Here is a 21,132-nt window from a genome sequence, read left to right as displayed (position 1 = left end):
CATGCGATTTCTTCCTTAATTAGATACATTCTTCAAGGTGGGAAGAGTTCTTGTATCCCCAACAATGTGTACAGCTAGAATTTTCTTGTAAATCCAACAGTGTACAAGCCTAAACACATCATTGGGAACTCATGAAAACATTTTGCTAGGTTTAAGCTTTCTTCTCTACAAGGTCCTGACATGTCAGTGCCTTAAAATTGGTAGAGCCTTGGAGTTATAATGGCAATTCACTGATATCCAATATTACTAATATACAATGTTGAGTTTTTTATCAATACTTTATCATTGTTGGTTTGGTGTTCTTTTGCTGATTGATAGATAGATTGGAATTCCTGACTTACTGACCAGGGAGCAAAACTGACAAGTCTCTGAAAAGTGAAGTCCCTTCCAAGTTTCCAAAACAGAAACTCACAGGCCTTCCCGACTTATCACTGAAAGCTGGGCCCCTTCTGACCAAAGTTGTTATTCAACGTTTAAACATATGCACTGAAACATAATTTTTGTTGCAGGATCAGCAATGATATGTGCTAACTTTAAGGAAAAGGAAGAACTTGTTACTTTATGATGTGTTTGTTCCTGAGCAATTGAGAGGTTTGCCATATGTTTTTATGGTCGTTTTCTTTGAGGTTCCATAAACACCTTCTGGAATGTGGAGGTTCCACCATCAGAGTCATATGGGAGCTTTTCCAGTGCCCTAATGTCATTAACCCAGCTGCTTTGGTTGCTGTAATGTGCATTTATTCCTCCTACATTTAAAAAGCAATTCTCTGATCTTCAACCCATTTAACCATGTTTGATCTTAACAAGATGAAAAAATGTTCGGAATCTAAGCTTATGATCTTTGTGCTACATTTTTCTTCTTTTAATTCACAGTAGCTTCCCCCCACCCCACCCCTTTCTCTTCTTTAGGATCAACACTCTGTGGTAGGCCAGAACACAGGCCCCAGTCCAAGTCCCAACCCCTGCTCAAATCCAAACACCGGAAGTGGTTACATGAACTCCCAGCAATCACTGTTGAATCAGCAGTTGATGGGAAAGAAACAGACTCTACAGAGGCAGATCATGGAGCAGAAGCAACACCTTCTCCTCCAGCAGCAGATGCTGGTTGATGCGGTAAAACTTTCTCCTCATTTCTACTGCATGTTCCTATTGGCCTACCAGTGGGAATTCATTATTTCCCCTTTCTGTTCACTGCCCTTTGATCCATGCCTACTGAGGTGATAGCAACAAGAGTGTCTTGGCTGGAAGTGAAGCTAATTGTATACCTAAGTTAAAGCACTGCAGGAAAACAAAACAAAACAACCACCTACTTGATTTACCAGCTGCTGGACAGTTGGAATGCATGGCACCCCACCTACCCAGCCCTGCCCAGCCCAGGAATGTTAAGAACCACCAACATAGGCATTTGAATCAGGCAAAAGGAGACATTTTTGTGCTGCAGCCCTGATGGGCAGAAATAGTGGACAGAACTTAAATCAGCTGGAATCTAAACTGACTTTAGAGATAAAAGGAATTTCAACAACAGTAGTATAAAGCCAGCATGGAGTTTCAAAACTTAAGATTTGGCATTCCAAAATAAAGCATCTCAGAATGAGGGATGTTTGTAAAGAAAATTGAAGAGATAGTTCCAGCTTTAGCCATAGTTAAATGATCTTAAAGAAAGGCAAGGTGGTTATTTCACCAGCAGGACTCAGGCATCAGCCCTGCCTCACTGTTCATCTGCTCTCTCGTCCATGTCCTGGGACATACACTCAGGCCCTGGTCCAAGCACTTCCTGCCTCCAAACACGAAGCCTCCTCTCCAAGTTTCATTCTCTCCCTTCAGATGATTTGGCCCAAATGAAAAAAAGGGTGGGGGCAGAGTTAGTCATCTCCAGGTTGAGGTTCCATAGAGGCAAGGTACCCAAAAATGTGAAAAACAAATTTAAAAATTTTGGTGCTTAAAGAGCTTTGTCATCAAAGTCTTGAAATCTAGGCTGTGATAAGTGCTATAATTCATTCAGTAAATATTAACTGATTTACAGTGAGAAAACAGCTATAAATAAGATAGACCCAGTCTCTGTCCTTAAGGAGCTCAGAGCCCACAGGGATGTCAAATAAATAGGCAATTGTAAGGCATGTGATTAAATGCTAGAAATGGTCTCAGAGAGGAAGTTATGTCTACTGAAGATCTGAAATGTGAGGGGGAGAGAGGAGGCAGGTGTTCAGGCCAGAAGAACCAGCAGATTCAAAGACTCAGAGACAGTAACGTACACTACATATGATGTAGTATATGGAGGTAGAGGATAAGGAAGTAATAGGCAAGGAGGCCAGAGAGGAGAGGCCAGTGGATAGAGCTTGATAAATTACATCGTCTTAAAAACCGATGGAGAGGACTTAAAGGATTTTAAACAAGGAAACACCAGACTCAGATTTGCATTACAACAAAGTATGAACAGAGTAAGGGAAAATGTAATGGAAGAAAGATAAAATCAGCCCGGGGAGATTAAAGAGTCTCCCAGAAGAGGTAAAATTTGACTTTGACTTTGACCTTGAACACTGTAGGATTCTGATGGATAGAGTAAGTAAGGTCCTCCATTCCAGGTGAAGAGGGGTAAGACAACAAAAGTTATAGCCCAGAGGTATATTTGTTTGTGGGCTTGAGATTATATTCTGAAATATTTGATACACAATGAAAAGTGTAAATAGTAACATAATCATTATTTTTAAGGAATGACAAATGGAATAACTTTGGAGTCTAGAGCAGGTGAAAAATAGTGAGAAATGAATAAGGAATAGAAAGCAACAAATTTACGGGTGACCTGGAGTACTGCCCTAAGGTATAGGTGGAGGAGTGCCACTAACAGGATCACAAAGTGACACAACCAATTTCTTCTAAAAGTTATGTGTAAGTTATGAAAACTCTAGCTGTCCCACCAATCCCCTCTCTTCTTTTGATCTTCGCCAACCAAATAGCTCAGAAACAAGGGCAGTAGGAGAGAAAAACATACAATCCAAGATTCGGCACACTCTCATTATTCCCATCAGTACCTCTAGTGTGCTGAATTATAACATGCAGAGGTTGAATTTATGGATTTTTCAGTTCTGATTAAAAGGCAAGGAAACCTGCCAGGAGGGTCGAGTCCTGGCAGTGGCCTAACTCTCATTGGGCCCCAGTTGAGTCACCACTGGGACAGGTGCAAAGGGCAGTGGCATAAGCTGTGAGAGGTGAATGAGAATGGAATTGCTGTTTTTGTGATTTTTATAAACCATTCACATTTCTCTTTGTTTGGACACCATTGAGAGTGCCTGTGCTTTTTAGCATATCCAGGAAGAAACAGTCTTTGATACGGCTTTACATTAGCATATGCTTTGTAGTCATTTCCAGTCAGTTGGCAAGGCCAGAAAGGCGCCTAAATAGAGACATTTTCTCATGAAAGTGCGTTATCCTTACTCCCACCAATGAAGCACAACAGGAGATGAGTAGTATGTAACACTGTGGGCATCATAATAACCAACACATTTTGTGCACCTTCTGTGTGCCAGGCACCATGCCAAGCTTTCACAGAGGTAAAGGATTAGTCCTTACAATTGGAGTACTAGGAAGGTCCTAGAAGTATCTACAGTTCACATTTTGAGATGGCAAAACTGAAGCAGGACAGGTCAGTCAACAGAGATTACTTCTATTATAGGTTTTCAGGTCCAAGTGATCGGGTTGAATTATTGGGTCCAAGATCATAAAACATTAGCTGATAAGTTAAATTTCAGGTTGCACAGAAGTAGTCTCAGGGATGGCCTGAGATTACACTTACACAGAATGGGAGTGTCATCCTCTTGCATAGAATGGGAATGGGAGCAATCTGCTTTCCATGTTGGAATCTGGTCTTTGCTATTCCTCAGACTCAAGTGACAACATGGCAGTTCCATGATAGTCCATAGGCAAGGCCATTGAAAGTAATTAATCTGTAAACAAGTAGTTCAAGAAACTAAAGTTTCTAGAGATGTATTGTTAACTCTTTGGACAACCTAATTTAGCCTTCAGGGAAATAAAGTCAGTAAGTAGATTAAATATATATAAAAATAAGTTCAGATTTGAGATCTAGTCTTTAATCAGGAACCAAGGGCCTGATGCTGTCTTCTGTGTGTGCGTGTGTAAAGAGAGACACACACACACACACACACACACACATATTCACAAACCCTGTTTTCTGCAATATAAACAGCAGAGGGATGCCTGGGTGGCTCAGAGGTTGAGCGTCTGTCTTTGGCTCAGGGCGTGATCCTGGAGTTCCGGGTTTGACTCCCACATCGGGCTCCCTGGAGGGAGCCTACTTCTCCCTCTGCCTGTGTTTCTGCCTCTCTCTCTCTGTCTCTCGTGAATAAATAAACAAAAATTTAATATATATATATGTATATATAAACAGCAGAAACACCTAGTTACATAAGAAAAAATGATAGATGTTTTTGAAAAAGAGAAGAATTCAGAAGGTCCCATGCTTGGCAAAAAAATCAAAACTGTCAGCTTGCACAATAGTTTACAACAGGAATGGTTGAACATCACCACATTTGGGTTCATGGAACATCTCAAGCTGTTTCTGAAACATTTAGGGTTTGGGCAAAACCATAAAGACTTTCACCAACCACTTTTTTCCTTAATTTGTCAACCCATATTTAAAAGAAATGTAATCCATATGTTTCTGATTCATTTACACTTAGCTCATCAAAATTGTGTTTTACATGAATTACTTGATGGCCCAAAACCCCTGCGAGTTTTTCAATTTTTTTTTTCTTAGAAACAAGAATTTGAACTTGGTTTGTTGTTTTAAGGGCATTTTTTTTTCTTCATAGATTTGTTCTAGTTAGAAAGCTCAGGAAATTGAGAAATACATGATTTAAGTGGGATCTGAGGTAGCCAGTGCACATTTGACATCCATCTAATTTATCCATCTATCTTTACAAAGTTTTCTAGGGGATTCCTGGGTGGCGCAGCGGTTTGGCGCCTGCCTTTGGCCCAGGGCGCGATCCTGGAGACCCGGGATCGAATCCCATGTCAGGCTCCTGGTGCATGGAGCCTGCTTCTCCCTCTGCCTATGTCTCTGCCTCTCTCTCTCTCCCTGTGTGACTATCATAAAATAAAAAAATTAAAATAAAAAAAAATCTTACAAAGTTTTCTATTTATTAACTTTTCTAGAATTATATTGTTCTCTGTCTACCTGTGTCAGTTAAACATAACTGATCTTTGAAAATGGAGGTTGCTTTGGGGTGCATACAAAGTTGCAGTAAAGCAATTCTAAAAACTTCCTGACCCATACTGAGAAAGAAAAAAAGTAGTCCCTAACTTCCAGAACTGATTGGACACTCACAGCCAGGCCATTTGGTTTTTGTCAGACATAAACAATCTTATAGAATACCAACTTCAGATGGGATTACTCTGAGACCATGATAAAATAAAGCCACTTCATAATTTTATCTAAATACAGATACAAGGTCACTCTGTAACCCACAAAATACCAAGCCTCCCTTTTGCTAAATGAGCAACAGCTACTGCTTGACTCAATGATGGAATCAACCTCACTTTGACAGCTTACAATCTGGAACAATCAAGGAACAATCTTGCTTCCTTGGACCCTCCCTATATCACCCAATCAGCACCCAAATCCTATGATAGGTTCTTTCTAATGCTATAGTACTGAGATACCCCGTAGTCCTCCATGATGTCTCCTTTACTTCAATGAGTAATAAACCCAGTATATGCGTTCCTGGCGACCTTTGGCTAAAGGCATTGACAATATAAAAAGAATGTACCTATTTCCTCTTTTAGATCCCAAACTGGCTTACTCTAGAGAACTAAAGGTGGCTGATTCCAGAAGGAAGAAAAGAAGGAGGCCTGGGAGACTTCTGTGCTTTGGGAATGGGGCACAGAGAAACAAAAAAGCAAGTGTTGTATTGTGTGGCAGGGAAAGAGCCAGAGTCTTTGACTCAGGATTCGTTTCTGTTCCACCACTCTGATCTTTGGCGAGTTACTTGGCCTAAGGAAGCTTCTATTTCTTCATCTATTAAGTAGGAATAATCACACCTATCGTCATGGGTTGTTTGAGACGGGGAAAATGAGGTAATATGCATATAATGCCCCTACCAGTCCCTGATAGGTTATCTCCTGACATCTCCTCCTAGGTAGGGTTACCAGATTTAACAAATAAAAATACAGAATTCCCAAGTGTCCTGTATTTTCTTTGGCAACGCTACTCCTATTCCTTCCACACTCTGTGGGACCAGAATTAAATCATAGGTACCAAAGCATATCAGGTGTGCTGCAAAATAGAACTAGAAACACCATCTCAAAAATCACAGGAATTGGAGCAGCCCAGGTGGCTCAGCAGTTTAGTGCTACCTTCAGCCCAGGGCGTGATCCTGTAGACCCAGGATCTAGTCCCACGTCAGGCTCCCTGCATGGAGTCTGCTTCTCCCTCTGCCTCTCTCTCTCTCTCTCTCTCTGTGTGTGTGTCTCTCATGAATGAATGAATAAATAAATAAAATCTTAAAAAAAATCACAGGAATTTAGCTCTCACTGAAATCTAATTGCAAAATAAAATGAGATTAGCTCCTAGACTCAAAACACATGCTGAGAGTTAAAGAGTGGTAAAAATTATACTTCCAGGCAGGAAATTCATTGAAATTGAAAAGACCTGTCTCTGAAGTAAGACTAGTATAGTAAATAAAGTCCATGATTTGCAACTATTGCTATAAAATTGTTCTCACCGTCTTATTTTTTTAAATGACAGTCTATAAATGTTTACAAGTGGGTAAGTGAGCATGCCACTTAATATGTTTTCATTTGTGTTTTCCAGGAGAAAATAGCTCCACAGGATCAGATAAATAGACATTTGACAAGGCCACCCCCAGATTACAAAGACCAAAGAAGAAGCGCGGGCAGTATGCAGCCGACTGCTGCTCAGTATTCTGGTGAGTGTCCTTAAAAATCAGTAAAAATCATAACTGCAGAAGAAAAAAAACTTCAGTTTTTAACATTTCCTCCTCTCCCTGCCTCATATGGAAATGTCACATCTTTCTTAAATCTTGCACTAGTTCCCATTTAACTTTCAGATCAAGACTGAAGTTGAGTGTTTTTAGTCCTTTCTTGCTGATTCTTGTCCTCTCTCTATTCACATTCACCTATTTTACTGCCCTCCAAATTACCTCTGAGAGCTCAAGAGAGTTTAAATTTTTTCTAACTTCTTAGTTTGACCATTCTTCTCCCAGCAAGGTATCCTGACTCAAATCATGTAAGGTAAGCAGACATTCTTCCCTCTTGGAATTTGCATTAAGCCCAATCTTGTCTCCACTTTTGGGCTTATAAGAGACAGATAGTCCTGACACCAAGACATCATTGGAAAGCAAATGACATCTTTATGAAGTCTCTCAAAAACTCATAGGCTGATTGCATTTAAGATCCAAAGTAAAGCTTTTTAGTAGGACACTCAACATTACATGGGTAGTAGGCATTACCTCTAAAATCTCTCTCCTCCTAATCTCTGAACCCTAAAGGAACTTCTCCCAGACCTAACCTAGACTATCCCTGCCTTCTGTTTAGTACCTTTCTGCACTTTCTCATGTAAATTAAGTTTATCCTCTATTTTTCCAAGTTCTCCCTGATTTATCTGTTACCTTCATCCATCCACAAAGCCATACAGAAGAGCCCCTAAAAAAGGAAGGGCTAGGAGTATTCCTGTTTTTAAAATATTTTCTGGTCCTGTTGTGCTTAGCTATAACTATGTTGTTCTAATGTATTTAAACTCTTTCAAATGTACCGGACTGCCTCTCGCCACTAAAATTAGGAATGGGATGTATACATTCCACTCTCTAAGATTACTTTGTCTCAGGCCGAAAACTGGATTCTCTATTTGATTCTGTCCTCAACGTGGCTGAAAGACAAGGTGGAGGTTCATTTGGAACATGGTTCTTGCACCATGGCCTATCATCAGTAGGTTTAGGGGAGGCTAGGAGCCCTTTGAAATATACAAAATTCACAGTGGATGTTTGGGCTTTTCTTTCCCATTCATAGAAAAGAAAATCTCAAGGATAGCAGTCTCAGCCTGATGTTGTGGCTGTACTGTGTTGTCAGGGATCCAGGCTTCTTTTGTCTTTCTGCTCCACCTTCTTTAACATGCACCTTCCACCCTAAAGGTTGCCTTGTGACCACCACACTGCCATCCTTCACATCAGTATTCCAGATAGAACAGCAAAAGAAGGGAAAAGGGAGAATGTCTTCCCAAATGAGTCAGAATCTCTTTTCAAAATAGGTTTCTTGAGGGGCGCCTGGGTGGCTCGATTGGTAAAGCATCTGCCTTCAGCTCAGGTCATGATCACAGGTCATGATCCCAGTCATTCCTCCCTCTTGGAATTTGCATTAAGCCCAATCCTCTTGTCACCACTTTTGGGCTCATAAGAGACAAATTAAGACCCGCATCAGGCTCCCTGCTCAGCAGGGAACCTGCTTCTCCCTCTCCCTCTGCTGCTCCCCCTGCTTGTGAGCCCTCTCTCTCTCAAATACCTAAAGTCTTTTTTAAAAAATAGATTTCTTAGACCCACACCTAATAACTTCTACCTTTAGCTGGAATTTATTCATGTGGACCCCTCCATCATTGAGGAAGTTTGGGAAATGTGATTTTTCAGCTGGGCACATTGTTGCAAAATCAGGGGCCCGTTTCTAAGGCAACAGGGAGGATGGCTACTTCATAGGCACTGGCAAGCCACTTTCACAGTGCAAATGGGGATCTTCTTAAGGGAGGGATCCTTGGCAACCAATTGCTGCCCCAAGTGGGTAAGAGCCACTACTCGAGAGCATCATACTTCCCATGTCTTCTGAGGATGAAATAAGCAACAAGCACAGCACAAACTTTTTTATCATTTTTTACTTTAATCTCAGTGCAGTAATGATCACCTTGTCCAGATGTTAATATCAGGAATGATGTATGAAAAGCACATGGTATAATTTTTACCACCTATTAGGAATGTTCAAATATGAACTGATCGATATCCATGATCTTTATGGAAATTCTCTCTACTGTGGTTGTTTAAAACTATTTGCTCTCTTCATAAACCTACTCAGGGCATATTGTCAAAACAGAGGGTACCTAGAGCGAATGACTTTTTAAAACCTCTAAATGTTTTCTCGTAGCAGTTTCATAGTGTCCATTCCCTTATGGTGAAACCTTTAGATCCCAAGATGGTGTTGTTTACCATCATCAGCTGTGTGTCAATTCCCTACCATTCAAGCATCTCCTGTGTGACTCTGATCCCTCTTTATCAAACTCTTACTACCCTACTGGTGCAAGGGTCTGTGCTCAGTCTGGACATACAAGGAGATACAAGAGACTGCTCTTGCCTTCTATGGGTATGTAGTCTAGTGGGAGGCATTTAAAAACAGATAGCAAGGATTTCAGTCTATCAGGCTGTGTGCCATGCTAGCTCTCCCCAAGCCAGGGGGGGTTCCCTAGGGCTACAACTACAGCCATGTTCTTCTCATACAGAGCTGTTTTGATGTTTCTATGTGTGTCTAATTCTTGTTTCTTAGTACTTCTGATTCTCGGAGATTCCCTGTATCTGTGCAGGGAGAGTACTTTGAAAGAAGACCTTTTTCCAAATTATATATTTGCATATCTAATTTACTCATTCATTCGATATTTTTTTTTTTTTTTTTTTTAAATATTTTTTTTTTAATTTTTTTTATTTATGATAGTCACAGAGAGAGAGAGGCAGAGACACAGGCAGAGGGAGAAGCAGGCTCCATGCACCGGGAGCCCGATGTGGGATTCGATCCCGGGTCTCCAGGATCCGCCCTGGGCCAAAGGCAGGCGCCAAACCGCTGCGCCACCCAGGGATCCCTCATTCATTCGATATTAATTGAATACCTACTTTGCATCATCCACTAAGAGAATACGACAGTGAACAAATGAAGCAAAAATATTTTCCCCTATGGAACTTAATAATCTACTGGACGCTTATTTTTATCTTTCTGGTATTCCATTTTGCTTCTCAAGATGTCTTCCCATGATGACTTTCACCTGCCTAAATCAGGAAGATTTTAAAGTGCTGATTAATTGCTATTTGATATGGTGAGCCTCCCTATTTGGCAGCCTATGATTGATGGTTCCACTTTGAGGTTCCATAGATTTCCCAATACAAAAGCAAAGTGCTAAATGAAAACATCAAAGAGCAAATCCTGCTGGAAAGAGCAGTCTGGAATATCAGGCAAAGCTCAGTGAGGGGCTTAGACCTTGGCCTGGGCTTTGAAGAAAAAGTAGGGCTTGACCAGTTAAGAAGGGCATCATATGATAGGGAAATAGCATGAATAAAAATGTGGCTCATGGTATATGGATAACGATGCAATAGTAACTAAACCTCTTGGAGTAGAGGGTTTTCCACATAGAAATCATCACTGGAGCATGGACACCTTGAGTTCCAGATGTTTAAAGAGATGGGAATTGACCCTTTGGACCTTTGGGGGCCACACATGGAAGCCCCTTGAATAGGGGTGATGCGGATGAATAACTGGACATGATTTTCAAGGCCATAGGTTTGGAATATTAATCTAGTAGCCATGTATAGGATTCATCCACACTTTTTTATTTGGACACGGGGTAACCAGTAGCATGGATTTCACGACAGCTGGTTCATCAAAATTGTAGTCTTCAGTCTTGAAACAGAGTAAAGGTAATTCAAAATGAAAGAAAGAGGGGCACCTGGATGGGTCAGTGGTTGAGCGTCTGCCTTTGGCTCAGGTCATGATTCCAGAGTCCTGGGATCAAGTCCTGCATCAGGCTCCCTGCATGGAGCCTGCTTCTCCCTCTGCCTGTGTCTCTGCCTCTCTCTGTGTCTCTTATGAATAAATAAAAATCTTTTTTAAAAAAGAAAGATTAACTATCATGACTCCAGAAGAAAAAGAAAGTAAAACCTAAAAACTAGATCCATTTTATTGTAGCCTTCTTTCTATGACATGTAGACTCTTGACTAAGGGATGACCTAGATGATACTTCTTTCCAGAAGCTGTCTTACTTCTTTTATACAAAATGCTGTGATGATTATTTCTCTTTATTTGTTCTTACACCTGAAAACAGCTTCAGAACTGATAAGTTATTGCAAATTGCTCTAAAAAAGGAGATAACCTATGGCTGTAAACTAATATAAATATCTTCTTTTTCTTAGGTGGCTCATCAACAGTAAGTTTAAACTCCAACCAGGCGTTGGCAAACCCAGTTTCCACACATACCATTTTGACTCCGAACTCCAGCCTCCTGTCTACTTCCCATGGGACAAGAGTACCATCATTACCCACAGCAGTTCAGAATATGGGGATGTATGGAAATCTGCCTTGCAGCCAACCTGGTACATACAGCGTCACTTCAGGAGTCAACCAGTTGACCCAACAGAGAAACCCAAACCAACTGATAGCAAATCAAAACAACCCTCTGATGCCACGGCCCCCTACTTTAGGAGCAAGTAATAATAATAGCGTGGCCACTTTTGGAGCAGGACCTGTTAGCAATTCACAACAATTAAGACCAAATTTAACCCATAGCATGGCAAGCGTGCCAGCACAGAGAACATCAAATGTGATGATCACGTCCAGCACAACAGCACCAAACTGGGCCTCTCAAGAAGCAACCACCAAACAACAGGAAGCTCTGAAGTCCACAGCAGTCCGCTTCCCCACGGGTACACCTGCAGCCTATACTCCAAACCAGTCACTGCAACAGGCAGTAGGCAGCCAGCAGTTTCCCCAGAGGGCAGTGGCTCCCTCTAATCAGTTAACACCAGCAGTGCAAATGAGACCCATGAACCAAATGAGCCAGACATTAAATGAACAAACCATGGGTCCACTCAGAAGTCTAAATCTCAGACCCAATCAGCTAAGCACACAAATGTTGCCTAATTTGAACCAGTCAGGAACAGGGTTGAGCCAGTCGAGGACAGGCATGAGCCAGCCGCCATCCCTGACCTCGAGCAATTTTCCTTCACCCAACCAAAGTTCCAGGGCTTTTCAAGGAACTGACCATGGCAGTGACTTAGCTTTTGACTTTCTCAACCAGCAAACTGATAACATGGGCCCTGCCCTCAATAGTGACGCTGATTTCATTGATTCTTTATTGAAGACAGAGCCTGGTAACGATGACTGGATGAAAGACATCAATCTTGATGAAATCTTGGGAAACAATTCCTAAAGAAGAACAGGGAGACAGTTAACAAACTCCACGCACTAAAAGGCAGTATTTTACAAGGACTCTGGAAAGGCCAAACTCTTGACTTTTAGTTGGACCGCGTGAAGATGCCTTGGCTTAAATGTGGAAGCAGAAAACTGTAGTGCTTGGTTCACATGCTTGTTTTAAATCTCAAACCTGAAAGTAAAATATTGGGATCACTTTTCCCCATCTAAACTCCAGGACACAGTATTCAGTTTACCCAAACAGAACTGATGTTGATGTGTAATTAGTTATGTAAAATAGGCTTCCCAAGCTCCTTTCCTCCCTGAGAGAAAAGTGATAGAGATTGTAGCTTGTTAAACCCCATGTCATCCGGAGGCACTAATTCCAAGCAACAAGCAACAAATTCCTGAATTTGCTCTAACAGATATAACTGTGGTTTTTATCTTCCCACTCTATCTTTTCATTTAGTTTTCCTGAAACTTCCAGGGTAAGCTGAAATGTTGTAAGTTTGTTTGGAGGAACCAGTCTCCTAAGTAGAGGAAAGCCAGAGAAACTAGAGACATCCAGTGGATCATAGAATTTCTCCCCCAGATTCACCTCTCACTTTGTCAGTTTTCCCCCATATGCCATACTTTAGCAACATGCTGTGTCTAGTGAGGAAACAAGATAGCAGAGCTATCCAATTTTATTTGGGCTTCCACAACCAGTTTCTGAATCCATTTCCAAGTCTTAGATACAATCACAAATTGTCCTAATCATACTGAAATATTAGGGCATACTTGTCGACATCAGATTTTACTATTTAAAAAAGAAAACATCCCACTGGACATTGCTACGAGGGAGATTTATCCAGGCACAAATAACTTGGGATGTTGCTTATTGCAATGATGCCTGCTGGTTAGTTCCCATGCTGAGTGAAGTAGAGCCTTGTCTTCCCTGCTTCCCTTGATGGCCAGAGATTGATTTGTAAGAAAACTGAGGTAAAAAAAGGTATCTTGTTTGGATTGGAGATAAGAAACAGAAGATCAGGACAAGAAATGGTGGGTATGGTTGGGTACAAATCTGTTTCATAGGGTTTGAAGGAAAGCATAATTGAGAGAGAAAACAATCTGTCCCAATTGGGGCATATTGGGTAATCAGCTAAATAGAACTTGATCTATTCCAGTAGCAATGGATTCATTCTTTGCTCCCTGATGTGATATATATTTAGCACATTCTAGATGGACACTGCATATCAGCTTCTCGCCTTCAGGGCTGAGCACTGTATCAAAGAAAGAGTTTCCCTTGAGTCACATCACCACAGTGCCCACACACAGATCAGCTGTAAAATGGGGAGGATGTGTGCTGATTTGGAAGGGATACAAAGCATCACTATCATTTTCCTCATTACGGAAGAACCTAGGTTATCTTCAGCCTTTTTAGTTGTATGCCCACAGATTCAATTATCAAATGTAATTTAACTGAACTTGTTTAAGAACTCTTTAAATGTATGTTCTAAAAAGATGATATTTTGAGAGTTCTGCAAAGCCCGCTCAATCTTTAAAACGTCTAGAAGCACTCTTTCTTTTACATAATACCAACGTCACTGGCCCAGAATCTTTCCTGTGCTAGGTTGTATATATGAATAAATTACTTGTTTTGTAAACTTTTGTAAAGAATATTTTGGTAGAAAGACTTAAAACATATTCTTTGGGTTATATTTATACATATGTGAAATAAATATACTATCAAAAGGTTATATTTTATACAAAAAGTAAATTGTTACCTTTTGTATGCTAATATACAAAGTTTTGTATAATATGATGGTTTATTTTTAGCTCTACACTTACACCATAAGAGGTCAAGTGGGAACTTTTGAAAACTATCAAGAGGCTTGTTAGACAAATTTATATTCTGAAACCTCAATAAGAAAGCATTCCAGGTTTCAATTTTTTTTCCACTCCCAAATTATTTTTTAAACCCATAGTTCTTGTGTCTTATTTGATTATACTGCTGTGCACATTGTATTGGTTATTGTTGCATGTGGTCTACTGTGTGTTTTCCCATTTTATAAAACAGTGTTTCTCCATGCAAAAAAGGAAAAAAAATGTACATATAAACACTTTTATTTTATGACTCCTCCATGTTACTGTATATATTTGCCAGCACTTCCTAGTTACACTCTTGTGATTCAGTTTACTTTTATCCTAACATAAATAGTATGTTTTGTAGTAGCTATCAAATTTAAGAGATAAAGCAATCAGAATGTTTGGATTTTCTTCTATCTTAATGTGAATTTCATAATTAATGTCTATTTATTCAGCTATTCATTAAAATACAGGATTCTTTGGGAAAAAAAATGGTGTAGTCTATAGTTTCTGTTTTGGGGCAGCCTGTTACCAAAGATGACAAAATTTTCCTGAAAGCTGAGATAATGACAATTTGATAGACAGAATGTAGCCAAAACTTTAAGATTTACAACATAAAAACTATTGGAATCCAATCTCCCATTTATAGAGATATTGGACTACTTAATTGTTGGCATTGTTTATCATTCTGACATACAGGAGGTAGAAGTCATTTTTCTTTTTCTTTTTTTTTTATTCAAAGGCTAGAAAGCAGTTTAGGCAAATAAGTCATTCTTGGCTTTGTGTTAAGCCCAATGAAGATAAATAACCTTGCTCTAAGTGAACGCACTAATATTACTTGCATTACTGTAACTGTACCCATAACTGTAAAGATTTTAAGTTGTAAAACAAGTATTTTGTATTGTATGTAATTTCACGTGTTAAAAAATAGTTTTTAAAACTTCAGAAGTGGTTCTCTTGTATGAAATCAGACTTTCAGTCACTGACAATATTGTTGCTATTATCACCGGAAGTTCTGAGAACTACTAATAGTGATGGGCAGATTGATTCTCTGGGAAGCTTCTCCTACTAGTAAAATGCTGTCTTGTCTCCTTTCAATGTTCTTTGAGTTCACTTAGAAGGTTTGTATTAAAATCCTATATATATGCACAGCACTACTACTGAATAAACACTCTCTAGTGCTCAGGCATGGTGGGCCTTTGCCTGGGCGACTGTTTGGGCCAGTCTGAGTGAACTGGGGGCCAGGTAAACACAGCCTCACTGAGCCTATTTAGACATTCCTTCTTGAGAGTCAAAGAGGTTAAAAAAAAGATGGGAGGAGGCAATGGGAGCACTTCTCATCAAATGTTCTTGCTCCCTTGTTGAAATATGTTGCTGGGGTTTCATTGTCCCTTCCCCCTCTGCCAGAAAGATGTGTGGCATTATCCTTTTTATTCATGTTATTAATGGAGCAATAATAAAATTGACATTTTATATGGTCGCTGTCACTGACTCTGGAAAGTTCAATAGTAAACAAATGAAAACATCGACAAAAATAAATAAAATACAAACAAATTAAGAGGAAGAACTGTGCAATTCTAAAATTACCTATGAATCCTAGTGTGTACCCATGGAAATAGACTTGAGAGAAGAGATGAGAGAATAAAAGCAAGTACGAATAACCCAGGAGCTCCACTTCTTCCCACCCTGTGGTTGCCAAAGGCAGTTCAAATTCTTAAACATTTTACCTATTTACATTTTATGTTTCTCTGTAACTGTGTTTCCTCACCCCAAAATGAGAGCATGGGGCTGAAATAGCTCTATAGTCCTTTTCAACTATAAAATTCTGATTTTTTTCAAAGCTAAATGGAAAATTAACTGCAAAAAAACTCAAATAACATTATTTTTAATCTAAAGAAATCACTGTTCAACCTTTTGAAAATCTTCAGATTATCAGTCAACCTTATGTGACAAAGCAGCCATCTCCTTGAAAATTAAATCACGTGAAAAAGAGACCTCATCATAGAAGGCTAGAACTAGACCGTCCACAAACCAGCAATGTCAATGATTAGTCCACTAAATATAAACCAAGTCCTGAAGATTGAAAGCTGGGATGTGATATTAAAAGATCATTTTCCTGTGAGATCATAGAATTTCATAAAGAAAATATTTGCCTGCTAGGAAAGAAGCAACAAATGCTTTGAGCAGTGTCCACCATGGGTATTTATTAATGAACATTTGTGAGTTTCAATGATAATATAACATTTTAAATATACTTCCAAAGTTGCTATAATAGACAAAGCACAGGTAGTGCCCTAGGATCAACTTCATTAGGAGCTTTAACATAACTAAAACACTGCATCATAGTAGTTAACAAAACCCACTGACCTTAGATTTTTAAAACTAAATGCTGTGGTCACTGCCTTGTGTGCAGTAATAATAAAAGAGGGCTGGGGCGCCTGGCTGGCTCAGTTGGTGGAGTGTGTGTCTCTTGATCCCAGGGTTGTGAATTCAAGCCCCGTATTGGCTGTATTTTAAAAATAAAATCTTGGGGATCCCTGGGTGGCTCAGTGGTTTAGCGCCTGCCTTCAGCCCAGGGCGTGATCCTGGAGTCCCGGGATGGAGTCCCACATCCGGCTCCCTTCATGGAGCCTGCTTCTCCCTCCTGTGTCTCTGCCTCTCTCTCTCTCTCTCTCTCTCTCTCATGAATAAATAAATAAAATCTTAAAAAAAAATCTTAAAAAAAAAGAGGGTTTGTTTGTTTGTAAATAGTATTTTAAGTTCTCTTTTAACCAAATTTATGTCATCTTTAGCTCCAGGAAATGCATGAGTATACAGACACTTTTTTATGATATTTAGGGTTCTTTCAGTGTAAGGGAGAGAGAGAGAGGAAGGAAAAAAAGGAAGGAAAGAAAAGATTTCAAATAGGCTTAGAGAAAGGAATTCACTGGTTGACACAATTGAAAAATTTACCAGGTAGCTCTGGGTATAGCACAGCCGATCCCAGAGGTTGTGGTTCTTTCCTGTTTCTCACCTTTGCTTCCCTGTACTTTGACTCCATTCTCCCGCAGGCCCAGCCCTCCAGGTGGCAAGACAGTTGCTAAAAGCTCCAGGCTTACATCCTCACAGCTCGAAGTCCAGCATAAACAATAATGAATGCTTTCCTTTCAAAAAATCCAGCTTTGCATCTCAACAAGCTTTGATTTGGCCAAGGAGATTTGGTGTTCTCAAATGCCAATCCCTGGAGGCAGAGTTAGTGTGATTAACACCAAACCAAATGAACTAAGAGTGGGAAGGAGGTGATTCCCCATGGAAAATCAGGTTGTTATTGGGTGGGGGGGAGGAAAAGCAGGAGGGGGGGTAGAGATTGAGCAAGACAGAGAGAGAGAGAGAGAGAGAGATGTAAAGTAAAACCACAAATGCCTATTGTCCCTTTCTGGCTGTTCTACTTCCACATACTCTTTTTCTCATATTTCTATTTCAAAATGTCACTAATAACCCAAGCACTCACCTCCTCCCCATAAGAAGGCAATTCAAATCACACCCACTTACTACATCTATCTCCTATTCCATCACATGTAGGTGAGGTAAACTTTTCTGCCAAGTCAAGATGAACCAGCAATCCAAGGCCAAAAGATTGTTTATCTATTCCCAATGTATCCACGTGGAGATTGAAAAAGGTAATGACGAGTTCTATTTGGAAGAGACACTAATGTGTGCAGATCACTTCCTTCCCACTAAGAATAAAGGCCATTTTGTCTCTGGGCTTTCAAATCAATGATCTGGGGAGGAAAAGTATTAAAAACTGCCCCCCCTATTTCCACAGAATGCATGTCAGCTGCATTTTACAATGGGAATAATCACCCCTTCCTCAGGGAGTATATTACATTGGTACTGGGGAGGAGCCCAAGAAATCAGACTTGAGTTCTCAAGTTCCAATCATATCTCCTGCTGCGATTTCCATCTGTTTGACTTGGAGTGCAATAATTTTAGCCGAGGACTGAGAATTCAACTTTTCAAAAAAGTATCCCTGCTTTTTAGTCAGGAAAACAAAAAACCACTTTAAATAGTCCAAGCGTGGGATGCCTGGGTGGCTCAGCGGTTGAGCATCTGCCTTCGACCCAGGGCCTGATCCTGGAGTCCTGGGATTGAGTCCCACGTTGGGCTCCCTGCATGGAGCCTGCTTCTCCCTCTACCTGTGTCTCTGTCTCTCTCTTGCTCTGTGTCTCTCATATATAAATAAAATCTTGAAAGAAAGAAAGAAAGAAAGAAAGAAAGAAAGAAAGAAAGAAAGAAAGAAAGAAAGAAAGAAAGAAAGAAAGAAAGAAAGAAAAGGTATATACAGGGACTTAAATTATGTTATTTTCTAAACTGGATGGAAACTACATGATTGCTGTATTTTTTTAATGTCTTTTTGTATATCTGAAATAGATTATTAGAAATGAAAAGAAAGCTAAGCTAAATTATTTGAAGTTCTCACTAAAGGCATTCTGCGATCGATAAATGAATAAATAAATAGTGATGGATTTAGATTATGGCAGTATGCGCGAGAAATATGCTGAAAGGTTCTCTTGACTAAAATAACTAAAATGCTAGACTTAAAAATAAGAAGGAAGATTTCAAGACTTCCTAAAATCTACAAAAATAAAAACCATGTGGTACTGGTATGAACATTGACATAAAGACCCATAGGATAGAATTGAGACTCCAAAAAATAAACCCTAACATTAATAGTCAAATTATTTTCAACAAAATGCCAAGACAATTCAGAGAGGGAAAACAGCCTTTTCAAATATCATACAAGGACTAGTGAGTGGGTATCCATCTAAAAGAATGCTATTAGACCCCTATCTCACACCATATACAAAAGTAAACTTGAATGGTTCATAGTCTTAAATTAAGAACTAAAACTATATAAAGGCCATAGAAAAAAATCAGATGTAAATCTTTATGATCTTGGATTAAGCAATAATTTCTTAGATATGATACCAAGAACATAAGTAACAACAAAAATAGATAAATTGAACTTCAATAAAATAAAAAACTTTGGTGATTCAAAGCCACTATCAATAAATAAAATGAAAAGATCGCTGTGTTAGGGATCTCCAGAGTAAAAGTCTCACAGAACTAATAGGAGATATATCTATATATCTATGTTTATATCTATGTCTCTATCTATCTATCTATCTATCCATCCATCTATCTCCAGAGAGAGATTTATTATGAGAAATTACTTCATGCAGTTACGGAAACTGAGAAGGCCTATCTGCAAGCTGGAGACCCAAGAAAGCTGGTGTTATAACTCAGTCTGAGCCTGAAGGCCTGAGAACGAGGGGAATGATGATGTGAATTTAAGTTCAAGGGTGAGAGAAGATGAGATGAGATGTTCCAGGTCAAGAAGTGAGGCAAAAGAAGCAGCAGCAGCAGCAGCAGCAAGGGATGAATTCTCCTTCCTCCTCCTTCTGTTCTATTCAGGTTCTCAACAGATTGAATGAGGCCCACTCACACTGGGGAGGGCAATCTTCCTTGAGTCCGCTGATTCAATTGCTAATCTCATCCAGAAATGCACCCAGAAACACATTCAAAAATAATGTGTAATCTGGGCACCCTATGGCCCAGTCAAGTTTACACATAAAATTAACCACTAAAATAGCCGATAGGATGGGATAAAAGAATTGCAAATCATATGTCTGTTAAGGGACTTGTATCTAAAACTTATAAAGAATTGTTACAACTTAATAAAAATACCACCCAATTTTGGGGTGTGTGGGTGGCTCAGTTGATTAGGTGTCTGACTTTTGATTGATTTTGGCTCAGATCAAGCCCCACCTTGGGCTCTGCACTGGGCATGGAGCCTGCTTGGGATTCTCTCTTTCTTCCTCTCTCTCTCTCAAAAACAAACAAACAAACAAATAAATAATAAATAAATAAATAACCCAATTTAAGAATGGGCAATCTTTATAGATTTTTCACCAAAGAAGATATACAAATGGCCAATAGCACATGAAAAAACGCTCAATATTTATAGTCATTAGGGAAATGCAAATCACTTCCCACATACTAGGATGTCTATAATCAAAAAGACAGACAATAGCAAGTATTGATAAGCATGTAGAGGAATTGGAGCCTTCATATTCTGCTGGTGGGAGAGTAAAATGGTACAGCCATTTGGAAAAACAGTCTGGAAGTGCCTCAAAAAGTTAAACATAAAATTTGGTGAAAACATATATCCACTCAAAAATTTATACATGAATATTCATAGCAGCATTAGTTGTAATAGCCAAAAGCAGAAACATTTCAATGTCCATCAATTGATAAATGGATAAAACAAAATATTATCATAAAGGATTATTATTTGGCAATGAAAAGAACAAAGTACTAATATATGTTACAGCATTGAAGAACCTAGAAAACATTAGCTCAGTGAAAGCAGACAGTCACAAAAGACCACATGTTATGTGATTTCTAGGAAATGTTCTGAGGCAAATCCATAGAGATGAAAGTAAATTAGTGATAGTCTAGGGCTGGTGGTAGGGAGTGAGGAGAATGACTGCTAATGAGTAAAGGGTTCTTTTTGGAGTGAAGAATATATCCCCAAATTAGATAGTGGTGATGGTCGCACAACTCTGGAAATACTAAAAATCACTGATTGGACACATTAAAGTTATAAATTTTATGACCTGTGATTTAAATCACAATAAATCTACTTTAGAAAGAAAAACAATACAGGGGTATTTAAAAAATAGGTCAGTGAATTGCTACCAAAGTAATGCATATACCATATCCAGAAATGAAGTAAAGCCAGGAATCCCTGGACATAATCAAGTATCAATGCCATCTTTGCCCCTCACAGTTTCTGTTAAACTCTGGAGAAGTTGAACCTGCGTTGTGGCAACTTTACAGGGTGTGGGGGACAGGATGTACAGACTAGGCATGTTGAAGGTAAGGATTCTAAGATCCCCTATAAAAACTGGTACTCCCACAGAGTAGGGGTGAAATGAAATAAATCCTGACATGTTACAAAGAGAAAAACTTCTTCCTTGAAAATATATAACCAAAAGTCAGCATTCGTATGACTTTGGATTTGTGTTCATAAAAATTTGTGTATTCCAAAATAAAGACAAC

General features: G+C 39.4%; 1 protein-coding gene across 2 annotated transcripts in view; it reads left to right on the top strand.

The window, feature by feature from the left end:
• The window catches only part of MAML2 (mastermind like transcriptional coactivator 2), a 344,880-nt gene extending 329,372 nt beyond the window's left edge, over window positions 1-15,508 (top strand). Inside the window, exons 3-5 of one of the 2 annotated variants that reach the window (XM_055320598.1) lie at window positions 910-1,113; window positions 6,827-6,941; window positions 11,184-15,508. In XM_055320598.1, coding sequence (XP_055176573.1) covers window positions 910-1,113; window positions 6,827-6,941; window positions 11,184-12,199 — 1,335 coding nt within the window. In that variant the 3' untranslated portion in view covers window positions 12,200-15,508. The remainder of the gene's footprint in view (window positions 1-909; window positions 1,114-6,826; window positions 6,942-11,183) is intronic. The other variant, XM_055320599.1, reaches the window with a different exon arrangement.
• The last annotated feature ends 5,624 nt before the right edge of the window (window positions 15,509-21,132 follow it).

This window comes from Nyctereutes procyonoides, unplaced genomic scaffold (assembly GCF_905146905.1).
Source record: "Nyctereutes procyonoides isolate TBG_1078 unplaced genomic scaffold, NYPRO_anot_genome, whole genome shotgun sequence".
In the NCBI taxonomy this organism is placed as follows: domain Eukaryota; kingdom Metazoa; phylum Chordata; class Mammalia; order Carnivora; family Canidae; genus Nyctereutes; species Nyctereutes procyonoides.
Note: the sequence above shows the minus strand (reverse complement) of the source record. Positions and strands in the feature narration are given on the sequence as shown.